This window comes from Alnus glutinosa, chromosome 2, assembly GCF_958979055.1.
Source record: "Alnus glutinosa chromosome 2, dhAlnGlut1.1, whole genome shotgun sequence".
Lineage (NCBI taxonomy): Eukaryota > Viridiplantae > Streptophyta > Magnoliopsida > Fagales > Betulaceae > Alnus > Alnus glutinosa.
The window spans coordinates 36,768,760-36,782,151 of NC_084887.1; the positions used below are offsets into that span (position 1 = coordinate 36,768,760).

General features: G+C 37.7%; 1 protein-coding gene across 1 annotated transcript; it reads left to right on the forward strand.

The window, feature by feature from the left end:
- Window positions 1–7,570: 7,570 nt before the first annotated feature.
- LOC133860590 (uncharacterized) lies at window positions 7,571–9,417 on the forward strand. The gene is made up of 3 exons (XM_062296167.1): window positions 7,571–8,030; window positions 8,148–8,701; window positions 9,355–9,417. Exons 1-3 carry the CDS (start codon window positions 7,571–7,573, stop codon window positions 9,415–9,417), a joined length of 1,077 nt encoding a protein of 358 aa, XP_062152151.1.
- Window positions 9,418–13,392: the final 3,975 nt, after the last annotated feature.

Consider the following 13,392-nt stretch of genomic DNA (forward strand, 5'->3'; position numbering starts at 1 on the left):
TCGAGCATAGAGACTGATTGACCCATGCCAAGTCCCTGTACTCTGCCAAATAATTGTATTTAGCACCTTAATACCATGAATATAGGACACAAAGACACTCAAAGGAAATACCCTTATTCTTACTAGATATTCTTACCATATTACATTCAATGATCCTTACAAACTTGTTCACATGCTCTTACAAGGATTGTGGCTAAGCTCTCGTACCGGTTTCAGAAAACAAAGACATTCAAAGAAAATACTCTTATTCTTACTAGATGTTCTTCATAGATTACATTCGATGATCCTTACAAAAGATATTGTTATCTTTTATAGAAGAATGGAAGATAAACCGACAAACAAGAAAACATCTTTTACTTCTTGTAAATAAAGCTTTTTTACTCTACTTTTGAATAAAGTAACATTTATTATTATTGCTTGCTTATTGCCGCCGATAGAATTTTTGCTTTTTTCAAAAGGAAGCTTGCGATTACTAATTAGTAGGGTTTTATCTCCTAATATAGGACACATAATATATCCATGCCTAACTTCAAATTGTTTAACACATTTCAGAGTGTATCATTGTTCCAAAATCATGTCATTACTCTTAGCAGGATCCAAAACCTAAGCTTGAGGCATTTCCACTGGAACCATATACTTCATAATAAATTAACAAAGATAAAGCAAGCATTGTTCCATGAACCCTGTGATTATTAAATTGGCAAGCTAATAGGCAGTCACTTTGTTCCCACCTAAGGATCAATTAAGCTAGTCATAATTCTAGTACAACCATTACACATGGGGCCTTTAAATACATATATGCACTGAGTAGTGAGTAGAGACAAAGATTCTTATTGGCTACATAGGCTAGAGAAATACAATACAATACACACCCATGTGGGCTTCAACCACAACACTGAAAAATACATGGAAGTCAGTGAAATACCAAGCACCATATTATATCTGGGGCTTCTCGGGGCTAGCTATACCTGCACCGCTTAAATAAGTGAACAAACTAAATACAATACATGAGAGACCAATGAGTCAATGACAGAAAGGGTGGGAGGGTGGGATTTCTGTTCTTTCGGCAAGACTATGTGAGGGGGGGTTTCTTGAGATTCGGATTTTCATATTATTAGCAATTTGAATAACAAATATAAGATAATTCTTATAGAATTCACTTGTCTAGCAGGTCTCAAGCAACTCGCCTCCTTGTTTAGTCAAGTGTACCTGACAAGAGTTCGGTCAAGTTCGTATAGCAAAATTGTTTAGGGTTTTTATCTGTTCTCCTATTTGAGTAGGAGTTCCCTGCCCGAATAGGGGGCCACCTAAGAAGTCTCTTGCTCAAGCATGTGATCCCTCTCCCTAAGAATAGAGATTTTCATCAACTTTTCTATCATAAATATGATTAAGCTAATAAAAGAGCTCACCTCCAAAGCAAATTTTGGGCTACTCATCCACTTGCTTGGGTGGAGTGAGTTCCATAAGAAGTCTATTATATTTACTGTTCGAATATGAATGCTCTCACACCTTTCTTACAAATTGTCTTTGCCCCTCCAATTTGGGCAGTGAATTTGTAGGGATCTGTATTCGGGTAGGAGGAGACATGATTGAGGGATTGGGGATATTAATTGGGAAAGATGGGGAGTATAATAATAGTAGAATTTTAGGCAAAAGAGAAGGGAATCCAATGTATGAAAGAAGAAATGGGTTTAGACATGTACACATGGGCCTCCAAGGGAATCCTAAGAAGACGAAAGATTCCAAGTCCTTCTTTGCTATAATAACGTTGAAAAATCACAACTTTCTTCCCACGCACATTTGATCCAATCAATCATCGACTTTCGTTCCTTTTGGTCATCCAAGCTGACTTTAGTTTTTACGCGGTTTCGGCCTCCATGCCTTAACCCCCAACCGCAACCCCAAAAACTCCACCCCTAGCCCACCACTTCCGGGGCTGCCCGACCTGCCCGAAACTTTTGGCGGGAAGATGAGACCCTTAGGGTTTTAGCGAGGGACTAGTTTCGCGCCAAAAAAAAAAAAAAAAACACATTGTACCCCGGGAAAAGCGGGCTGTGACGGCTCAGCTTATCTCTTTTGTCTTTTTGGCCGCTAGCCTTTCAGAACAGGCATGTCAGCATTTCCTCTTTTACGTGTGGAAAATGAAAAAATTTGGTACTGGGGATGAATCTGGACCGTTGAAACTATGTGGAAGTGGGTACCCACGTGATGGGTGTGAAAAGAGAAAAGATTCTAGGTTTATCCGAGGCCGTCTATCTAATTGACTTTTTGATTTTGCTTTTTGCAATAGAGGATCATGGGGTTTGGGGTTACTAATCAAAGTTAGGATTTAGGACAAGAAAATAAATAAAAAAATGGAAATACCTCAACTATTGTCTATTGAGGCTGGAGGCAATCCATCTTACTAAATTGTGCGCAAAGACATGCCATTTATGATGAGTTTTGCAAGGCGGGTCAAGACGATTTCGGAGAATAATTTAAAAGTTTCTCATGTGTCACTTTTATATCCCTTTAAAAATGAAGTGACTTTTAAAATTACTATTTGATCAAAATTTAATAGTGATCAATTACAAGTTCAATGATGATTTTAAAAACTATTTTATTTTTTGAAGGATGCAAAAGTGATATAAGAGAGATTTCTAGAATTACTCGAGTTCGCATATGTTTGATATTAATTTTGATTTTGATTTTATTTTATTTTATTAAAGTTAAATGTTTTAATGTGATATAAATGTAAAACTTGTTTTTTATTAGGATTCAAGTTTGAAAAGTATTTTTTGTTTTAAAAAATGTTTGTTTTTAAATTTAAGATAGTTAATGATTTTGAGATAAATGTATTTTTTGTTTTAAAAAACAAAACAAAAAAATAAAAAATAAAAAATAATATTTTCAAAACCGTTACCGAACACGGCCGAAGCTACTCAGCATAAGTTGGGTGTCTATAACGTGAGACACTGCCCATTTAGCCTTTAAAAAAATTAAAAATTAATTTTTTCTTTAAAAAAAAAAAAAGAAAAAAAAAAAAGAAGAAGAAGAAGAAAAAAAAAAGGCTCTTCTTAGTCCTTAGTTGCCTCCCAAGCTGAAATTTTCCAATGATTGAAAAGAGCATCTCTGGCAAGCAAGAGTGGCCCTTCACAACAATCTTATTAAGACCTAAGGCCAAAGATTCTTTTGACGGCCATCAAAAAACAAATTAAAAAATAAAAATAAAAAAGGTTGCAACTTGCAAGTATAGCAAGGCCTCAATCAGCACATAGAAGATCAACGGTTAGGAAAAAAAAAATCAAATGTTCAAGATCCAAAAACTCCACTTTAATTTGACGCTCAATACTCCACCCATATCTTGACATGTCAGTATATAGGCCCCTCTCATTGTCAAAACAATTTAGCTTTTAATTTTTATATTAAAATAGAGATTTTTTTTAGGGAAAATATTTCAGAACCCCTTATATTTTTCTAGATTTTGCCATTAAGACCTCAATTTAAGACCCGAATTTACAATAATTTTAAATCTAAGGCTGTTGTTATTTTTTTTTCTCAAATAAATAATAAGAATGATATGGAAATACGATTATATCATTTCCATTAAAAAATAAAATAATAAAGAGGGGGTAGCTACGAGTCACCCCTATGTTGCGGGACCCTACTCTTTTTTTTTTAAAAAAAAAAATAACAATAAAAATGACATAATTATATTTTTATTATTTATTTGAAAAAATGGAAGAAAATCTTATATTTAAAATTTTCGTAGACTCAGATGTTAAATTGGTCAAATTAAAAATTAGAAACTAAAAAACAAAATCGAGAAAAAAAGAAAAAAGAAAAGAAAAAGAGTTCTGGAATATATGTATATATATATTCTTTGATCTTGGGTCAGCTCTATTTTTTGCTTTTAACTCTAGATATTCACCGGGTGAGGTCCAAAAACGCACTTAATACCAATGTGGAGTGGAAAAGCATGACCAAAATAATGGGGCAAGCAGGGCCAGCCCAAAACTGAGCCACAGACTAAGGAATCAGCATAGGAAAAAAAAAAAGTTACTTTTAGGTTTGAATAAGGGCGACAAGTGAAAATTCGTGTTTGCATATTGAGACATGTATATAAGATTATATAAGTCAATTTAAATTTTATTAATTTAATTAAATGGGTCAAACAGCTCAATCTTAATACTACCCATTTAAATAAGTAGGTGACACTACCCGACTTTCATAATCCATTTAATAAAAAAATAGTATTAGGTTGACCCGACTCAACCCGCATAACTTGTTTAATTAACAAATTTTCTCAATTATTGAGCATGTAAATGTCATTTTTTGAAAAAAATATTGTATAGTAATTTCTAATTATTGAACATGAAAATGAATCATACTATCGAAGTTATAACTTTACAACTAGGTATAAGACTTAAGGGTGTTTTTTTGGGTCTTAGACGGGTTTAAATTTTTTGTAATGGTAAAAAAAAGGTTTAAATTTATAGAGATTGTGCATGCATAATAGAGTCAAAATTCACCCGTTTATTAATCATTTGTAATCGAGTTGATGGGCTTTGATCTGAATTCTATTTTACTAAACCGTAACCCATTAATTCTGTATTACATTTCTGTCAGATTTATAAGTCGTGTAAAAAAATGAGGTCATTTTTAAAATCATTATTGAGTATGTGATTGATCAAATGGTAATTTTGATCCAATTGTAATTTTAAATGTCACCTTATTTTTTTTATGGACACTTAATATAGATGAAAAATTACTCATCATGCATCCAAGATATGAAAAATGGGCTTTGTGTGATTGGAGTTAAGGGAGTTGATAGAGTTGGGAAAAGCTTTTAAGTCCAAATCTTTGTCCAGTCACTACCACACTCTGATGTAAGCCCAATTAGCTTGAGATAGTGGGACAACGGTTTAAGGCCTCAAGTTGGAATGGAACCACCTCAATAATGAAAAGTTTGATGGGCGACTATTACCGTATGAAGATATTGATGGGAGAGGAGAGGAGAACCTCCCATTTCTTTTCTTTTTTTATGGACAATATTTTTTTTTTTTTTTTGAAAAAAATAAAAAAACTGAATTAGTGAAACTTTCTACATCTCAATCTATTAAATGGACATGTCTTTAAAATATATGATTTTCACATACATTTTAAAAAATGTACATGAAAATCACAAGCTCTATTAAAAAGGTCAAGTAAAAATTACATGTTCTAAGGACAAGTGTTAGTTTAATATATTGACTTTGAGAAAAAAAAAAAAAAATTATTTTACCCAATTTGAAGAAAAACTTCTTATCGGCTCTCAAAATTTAAATAAAAAAATAAATGGAAAAAGAGGTATTAGATGTGTACCATCAATGAATGAAAGGAACAGGAAGACGCTTTCCTGTATTGAGATGTGAAACTTCAAAGGAGGAAAAAGCAATCAGAAAACGAGGATGAGTTAGGTTTTGCTCATGTATATTTAATGCCGGTGCCTAACACTAATAGTTAATTTACTTGCAACCAACCCCGAGCTTTAATGCTTAAAGCTTAAACAGAGCAACTAGTGTGTTTGTTAGAATATTAATTAAGTAATTAAATTCATATTTTCTTTTCCGTTTTAAGTTTTTGAAATAATTAGTGATTTTTTTTTTTTTTTTTATACATGTCCACACAATAGGGGGAGAGAGAATTCGAACTAGTAACCTCCGTTTCATGAGACGTGGTCCCAGCTGAATGAACTACCCATTGAGGACTAAATGGTAATTTAACATAATATCAAAAAAAAAGTAATGAATTCAAATCTTGTCTCCGTCATTCACTTATTATTTCAATTAAATATTTCCTGTGTTGAGCATAATTTATTAAGGAGTTTGAGTCTACACGCCTCTCACACGTGAGAGAATGTTAAAATATTTCAATTCAGGTGATGACTACTCAACCCTCGTCTCTAACTTTCCGAGTTCTTATCTTATTAAGGGACTGACTTTCAGAGTAGCAATCCTATTCTAAAGCACTGGGATTTGTGTCATCAAATCCAATCTTTAATAATTTTTCCTTTTAAAAAAAAAAAAATCACCTTTTTTTTGTATCCATGCACTCTTCAAATGCTCCCTTACCCTAAGTGAATTCAAATCTCCCAAAACGTTTCAGTCTGTCCAACCCATTGACGCACCACTAAAAAGCAAAGACAACAATGGTTCTTTACAGGCATGATAATATTGAAAAATTAAATCAGAAAAGGGCGACAAACAAAAGGCCAAGCATTAACTAAGGGAGATTATAAATCCAGGGAGATGGAACTGCCAGTAACTGCAAAAATACAAGCAAACTAGCAAGTGGCCTAGAGTGTGAACTATATATCCATTACAATTATCAACCCAACCACCACAACAACAACAAAAAAAATCACTGGGCCATAAAAGCAAAAATGAAGAAGTATTCCTTCTGTGTTTGCAGGATGCAAAGCAAAAAGTTCTCCTAAAAGAAAGTAGATGAGAGCCAATTATCTTGAATTGTTGCCCTCTTAAATTCCATAGCCAGCAAATCTTCAAGGATTTCCAATTTCATTGTCCTAATAAGTTTAAATTAACTATTGGGTCTTCGATCAAGATAAATGGGTGCCAGATAGAAAGTGTATGATTCTACTAGTGGAATATATATAGAACCTAATGGACTTCCAAACCATTATTGTATTTTTTATTTAGATAAGGCGCCTGGCCCTGGCGGGTTTAATGCTTATTTTGCCAAGGTTGCATGTCTTTTTTTAGCCTACTCAAGTCCAAACCATTGGGACCCGTTAAGGATTCTAACCAGGGAGCATGCAAATCCCAAAAACACATTGTTTCTCCCCCAAAGAGGACTTCTCCAGTCTGCAAACACATCAGATATTTACCTAAACCGGTAGGTCATTGGGCGGATCCCACGCTAGCCCCAAGACATTGGTCTCTAACTAGAAAGTAAATGCTTGAGCTTGAGTGAGAAGGGCCTCTTCCCCCTGGCATGTATTATTTGTATTCAAGGACACATCTTACTATACTAGTAGATCAAATTTCTGATTTTTGTCATTGTTGAGCAAAACTGTCAAAAGAGTATAACTCTGACTCTGATGCACAACCATTCCCATGTAAAAGTAAAATAGGCACAACATGTTCTACAAGATATTTATGAAATTCAAGTATGCCCTCTATCTTATAATCTTTGAAATGTGAGAGCAACCATTCTCTTAACTACTCCCCACAAAACACCTATAAGCATTAGCACTGACCATGGACCACAATGGAATTGAGTTAATAAACTGCATTCATGTCTCTCCACTATTTAATAGATATCTACGTCCAAACAACTATGAAAAGAAGGGAGAGCAATCTTATAGAAGGAGAGGAAAGGGCAAGGGCGTGTCTTGTGTTAATGAAGCTTAAAATTCTTTCTTGGAATGTAAGGGGGATTAATGAGCTGGATAAAAGATTACGTATTAAAGGGCTCATTAGAGAATGGAAGGTTGATTTGGTGTGTTTTGATGGAAACAAAAATGGAAGTCATTTCTAGTGAGGTGGTTCGAAGTTTATGGGGTTGCCATCATGTGGATTGGTGATATATGGGGGCTAGTGGGGCATCAGGTGGGATTTTGATTATGTGGGATAGGAGGGTTGTGGAGAAGGTGGATGAATGCATGGGACGGTATACTTTAGCTGTTTCATTGCGTAACGCTGAAGATAATTTCTTATGGGCTTTTGGGGGTGTGTATGGGCCTAATGATGATGGGGAGAGGAGGGTATTGTGGAATGAGATGGCTGGCTTGATGAGTTGGTGGGATAGACCGTGGTGCTTTGGGGGTGATTTCAATGTGGTGCGGTTTCCGAGTGAGCGATCGGGAGTTGGTGGTTTTTCTGCTGCTATGGAAGATTTCTCGGAGTTCATACATGGGCAGAGTTTGGTGGATATTCCTCTCCAAGGAGGGCAGTTCATTTGGTCCAATAATCAGGTATGGTCTAAAATTGATAGGTTTTTGTTATCTCCAGAGTGGGAAGAACATTACCCTGATGTGTCACAAAGTCGTTTGCCTAGACTTTTATCAGACCATTTTCCTTTGATGTTGGATTGTGGATCACACAGAGCGGGGAAAAAATACTTCAAATTTGAAAACATGTGGCTCAAATCTGTTGGCTTTGTAGAACAAGGGCAACGTTGGTGGGAGTCTTATGATTTTCAAGGCCTGCCGAGTTTTGTGCTGGCTAGCAAGTTGAAAGCTTTAAAAGTGGACTTGAAGATTTGGAATGCGGACGTCTTCGGTGATGTAGGGAAGAAGAAGAAGGAATTATTAGAAGGTATTAAAGAGCTAGAGTGTTTTGAAGAAGCTCGGGGGTTAGTGGAGGAGGAGCGGGTTCAGAAGTCAGACATGATCAGGGAGCTGGAAAAAACTCTCCTGTTTGAGGAGGTTAATTGGAAGCAAAAATCTCGGGCTCTATGGTTGAAGGAAGGGGATAATAACACTAAATTCTTTCATAGGGTAGCCAATTCGCATCGGAGGTACAATCATGTGGGAGTTTTGAGGATCAATGGGGCTTTGTCTTCTGATCCGGTGATAATTAAGGATCATATTGTAAATTATTATGACTCCCTGTACACCGAGCAGAGTTCGTGGCGGCCAAGGGTGGATGGTATTTCTTTCTCCTCCATTGATGCGGATGAGTGTCTTTGGTTAGAACGAGGTTTTGAGGAGCAGGAGGTGTGGAAGGTGGTGCGGGAGATTAACAGGGATAAAGCACCGGGTCCAGATGATTTTTCTATGGCTTTCTTTCAGAAATGTTGGGGGGTTCTCAAAAAAGATATTATGGCGGTATTTTCAGAATTTCATAATAGTTGGCAGTTTGAGAGGAGTTTGAATGCAACTTTTGTTTCCCTCATTCCTAAGAAGGCTGATGCTTTGGAGGTTAAAGACTTTAGGCCTATCAGTTTGGTGGGAGGGGTCTATAAAATTATTTCTAAGGTCCTTGCTAATAGGCTCAAATTAGTGGTCGGGAAAATTATTTCGAACTCTCAGAATGCTTTTGTTGGTGGTAGGCAAATTTTGGATTCGGTTTTTATAGCTAATGAATGTCTGGATAGCCAAAGGCGGTCAGGGGAGGCCGGATTATTGTGCAAACTGGATTTGGAGAAAGCTTATGACCACGTGAATTGGGATTTCCTCCTTTACATGCTTCAGAGATGTGGGTTTGGGGAGAGGTGGAGAAAATGGATTAAATTTTGCGTTTCTACGGTAAAATTTTCCATTTTGGTAAATGGCGCCCCTTCTGGTTTCTTTCAGAGCTCGCGGGGGATTAGGCAAGGTGATCCTCTTTCTCCTATGCTGTTTGTGGTGGTTATGGAACCGCTTAGCAGGATGTTGAATGCGTCTATGCTCCAAGGCTTGCTTTCAGGCTTCTCAGTGGGCTTCAGGGGTAATGAAGCTTTAGTGGTGAATCATTTACTGTTTGCGGATGATACCTTAATTTTTTGTGGAGCTCAAGCCGAGCATGTTCGAAATTTGAGGTGTACCTTCTTATGTTTCGAAGCGGTATCAGGGTTGAGGATCAATTTAGGCAAATCCGAATTGGTCCCTATTGGCGAGGTGAAAGATGTAGAGTCTTTGGCTCATATTCTGGGTTGTAGAGTTGGGTCTCTGCCGATGACTTATTTGGGTATGCCGTTGGGGGCGTGATGCAGGACAAAACAAAAATAAATATGTCATTTATTTTTAGTTAAATTATTAGTTTTTGTTTGTAATTTAATAATGGGTTTGGCCCACAGTTAGTAATTTAAGTTTAAAGTTATTTGTCATTTTAAAAGTGGGCTTGGCTCTTGGTCCAAAGTCAGTCACATTAGGATTAGGGTTAGGGTTAGAGTGTCTATTTAAGTATAATGTTCTCTTGTAATCAGACAGATTATGATATTATGAAAAACAGTTTTGTTTCTTTGAGGTGTGACTCCTCTCTTCTTTCTTGGTGGTGAGACGCTGTCAAGGCCAGTGAGACGCTGGTTTGTTCTTTCATCTTCGTTAATTTGGTGAGACTCTAAATTATCGTAGATTTATTTTAATTTTCTGTTTGTTTTGAATTCCTGCTGCGTCAAAGTGGTATCAGAGCATCCTGCAATTGTTTTCTATCAACAATTGTGAGATCCGATTTTAATATCCGTCGATGAGTTATGGACGGCATGAAGATCTTGATTGTGGCCAATCTTACGAGCATTCTCAATACGGGGGCAAAGTTGTGTCAGATTTTTATGGCGGAAGGGATCCACAGGCGTTCCAAGTTTGGCTTGATGCGTTGGAAGACTTTCTTGAATGGATTGGTATCTCCCCAAATCGAAAGGTGCGTTTCGTCAAGAATGCGCTCAAGGGTGAAGCACATGATTGGTGGCACAGTGTCGAAAAATATCATCACCGCCTACAACTACCACCCATCATCGATTGGGAAGAGATGAGATTCAAGTTGCAAGAGAAGTACGGGGATAACTATGATAATCGACAGCAACGAGATTCCGCCATTCATGTATTGAACCAGGTACGCCTTTGCACTGCACGGCTAGACGACGGTCTCACACGCATTGAGCGTTACGTCTTTTCTAGCAAACCCCAACCAGTAATAACTGCCGTTCATAAACCCCAAGAAACCAAAACACAACTATCATTGATACCCAAACCCTCTCCACCGATGAACAACCAAGCTTCTCATCTGCAAACCAAACCAGCAAACACCCCAACCCACCTCAAATCGACAACCTCAGCCGTTCAAGACCCAAAGGAAATCCCATCCGACAATCCCAAGTCAGCCACATCGCCGACCCCTCCAGCAGAATCCCAAACACAACCAGTGACCATCCCAGATTCATTGACCATTCCAGAACCACAAAGCCCCAATCCTTTGGTACGCCCGGAACTATCAATGCCAAAACTCCCACAACCAGTGACCACTTCAGCACCATTCACCCACACCCAATCAACAACCTCTGTTGTTAAAGAATAAGACGAAACCAAAGCCCAAATTCAAAAAGAAATCCCATCAGAAAATTCTGAGCCATCACCGTTGATACCCACATTGCACAATCCACGATCACCGTCCAAACCCAAATACCAACCACTTTTGCTACCCAAGCTGCCTACTCCACAAAAAGACACCACCATCACGCTAGAATTTTTATCTCTGCCAAACAACCCACAAATCATGACCCATCTGGCACCCAGTTGCCTACCGATTCAACGTCACAGCAACACCCACACCACCGGCATCTCAGAAACGCCAGAACAACCCAGCCCACCGCCAACCCTGTGCCATGACACCCACAAAAGCAACCCATCACCCCTGCCGTGCGTCCCCATCATCAACCCACTACCGTTGATACCCACACCGCAAAACCCGCAACCACTGCCAATACCAAGATCCATACCCACTGTTGAGCAGACCACCATCCAGAAACTCTCACCCCCAACCGCAAAGCTACCCCTCTCCCACTGTATTGCACAAGATTCGGATGAAGAGTCAAGAAGCTCCTGTTTTGTTTGGCTTGCAGGGAAGGAACAAGGCCGAATCTTTTTCTGTTTGATTTACAAGACAGAGACAGGAGAAAGAGAACTTGCGAGAGGAGAGAAAAGAACCGAAATTTCTTATGTTTGGTTTAGAAAGAGGAAGAAGAAGAAATTAAAACACTCAAAAGCTCTTGTCGTTCAGATGGTCCAAGAGGCAAGTGGCTGGTCAAAGAGGACTAAAGCAAAGAAGAAAGTGGGAGTTCTCCAAGTTGCTGTCAGAGGAAAGCAAGAGACAAAAGACAAAAGACAAAAAAAAAAAAAAAAAATCAAAGATGAAAGGTGCATGGGCAATCTGTCAAAGTGTTTATTTTATTATTGTTGCCATGTTTTTACGTTGCAGGTTTCAAGTTTCACCGCAGCACAAAAAAAAAAAAAAAAAAAAAAGAAAAAAAAAGGGTGGGATGCATGTTTTCAAGTTTTTGTCAGAGACTCAGAAGCAAGGCAAAGAAGAAAAAAACAAAAAGTGGGAGCATGTTTCATTGTTTCAAGGTTTTGTCAGAAGCTTCAAACTCTTTTCAAGACTTTTCAGCAAGAGCAAACAGAAGATAAAATTTTTATTGGGCTTTCCTGCGACAATGTTCCTCATATTTCAGCTCATATTCAGCAGCAGTTTCTATTGGGCCGAAGCATTGCCATTTAAACTCGAGGACGAGTTTTTTTTCGAAGAAGGGGAGAATGATGCAGGACAAAACAAAAATAAATATGTCATTTATTTTTAGTTAAATTATTAGTTTTTGTTTGTAATTTAATAATGGGTTTGGCCCACAGTTAGTAATTTAAGTTTAAAGTTATTTGTCATTTTAAAAGTGGGCTTAGCTCTTGGTCCAAAGTCAGTCACATTAGGGTTAGGGTTAGGGTTAGAGTGTCTATTTAAGTATAATGTTCTCTTGTAATCAGACAAATTATGATATTATGAAAAACAGTTTTGTTTCTTTGAGGTGTGACTCCTCTCTTCTTTCTTGGTGGTGAAACGCTGTCAAGGCCAGTGAGACGCTGGTTTGTTCTTTCATCTTCGTTAATTTGGTGAGACTCTGAATTATCGTAGATTTATTTTAATTTTCTGTTTGTTTTGAATTCCTGTTGCGTCAGGGCGTCGTTCAAATCTATTTCTATTTGGAATGGGGTTATTGAGAAGGTGGAACGAAGGTTGGCTAGTTGGAAGAAACTATATTTGTCCAAGGGTGGTAGGGTAACTTTGATTCACAGTACTCTTTCTAGCATTCCTACTTATTATTTATCTATGTTCCCTATTCCTGTGAGTGTAGCAAAGAAACTAGAGCGGCTTCAGAGGGAGTTTCTGTGGAGTGGTTTGGGTGATGAAACTAAATTTCATTTAGTCATTTGGCATTGAGTTTGTACTTCAATTAAGGCTGGTGGACTGGGTGTTCGTAATGTTATTAATTTTAATCAAGCCTTATTGGGGAAGTGGATTTGGAGGTTCTCTCAAGAGCGTGATGCTTTGTGGAGATTGGTGATTGAGGTGAAGTACGGGAGTGTGAGGGGAGGTTGGTGTTCTTTACCGGTTACGAGGCCTTATGGTGTCGGTGTTTGAAAGTTTATTCGAAGGGTGTGGGATAGTGTTGCCAAGTTTTTGTGTTTTGAGGTGGGAGATGGGTCTCATATTCGCTTTTGGCATGATCTTTGGTGTGGGGACAAGCCTCTCAAGTTCTGTTTTCCAGCTTTGTACTCTATTGCGTGTTCTCCTGATGCTTGGGTGGTGGATAATTTGTCTGTGGTTGGAGGCGTGGTTCATTGGAATGTTCTCTTTACGCGCTATGCTCAGGATTGGGAGGTGGAGATGATGATGTCTTTCTTCGATCAGTTATACTCTACTCAGGTTCGACATGGGGAGG

Bases quoted from the DNA above. Each gene is read 5' to 3' on its own strand.
- LOC133860590 (XM_062296167.1), top strand. From the start codon at position 7,571: ATGGGGGCTAGTGGGGCATCAGGTGGGATTTTGATTATGTGGGATAGG. The intron at 8,031-8,147 runs GTTTGCCTAGAC...TTGGCTTTGTAG, and splicing joins CCCTGATGTGTCACAAAGTC to AACAAGGGCAACGTTGGTGG. The intron at 8,702-9,354 runs GTGTGGAAGGTG...ACCGCTTAGCAG, and splicing joins GAGGTTTTGAGGAGCAGGAG to GATGTTGAATGCGTCTATGC.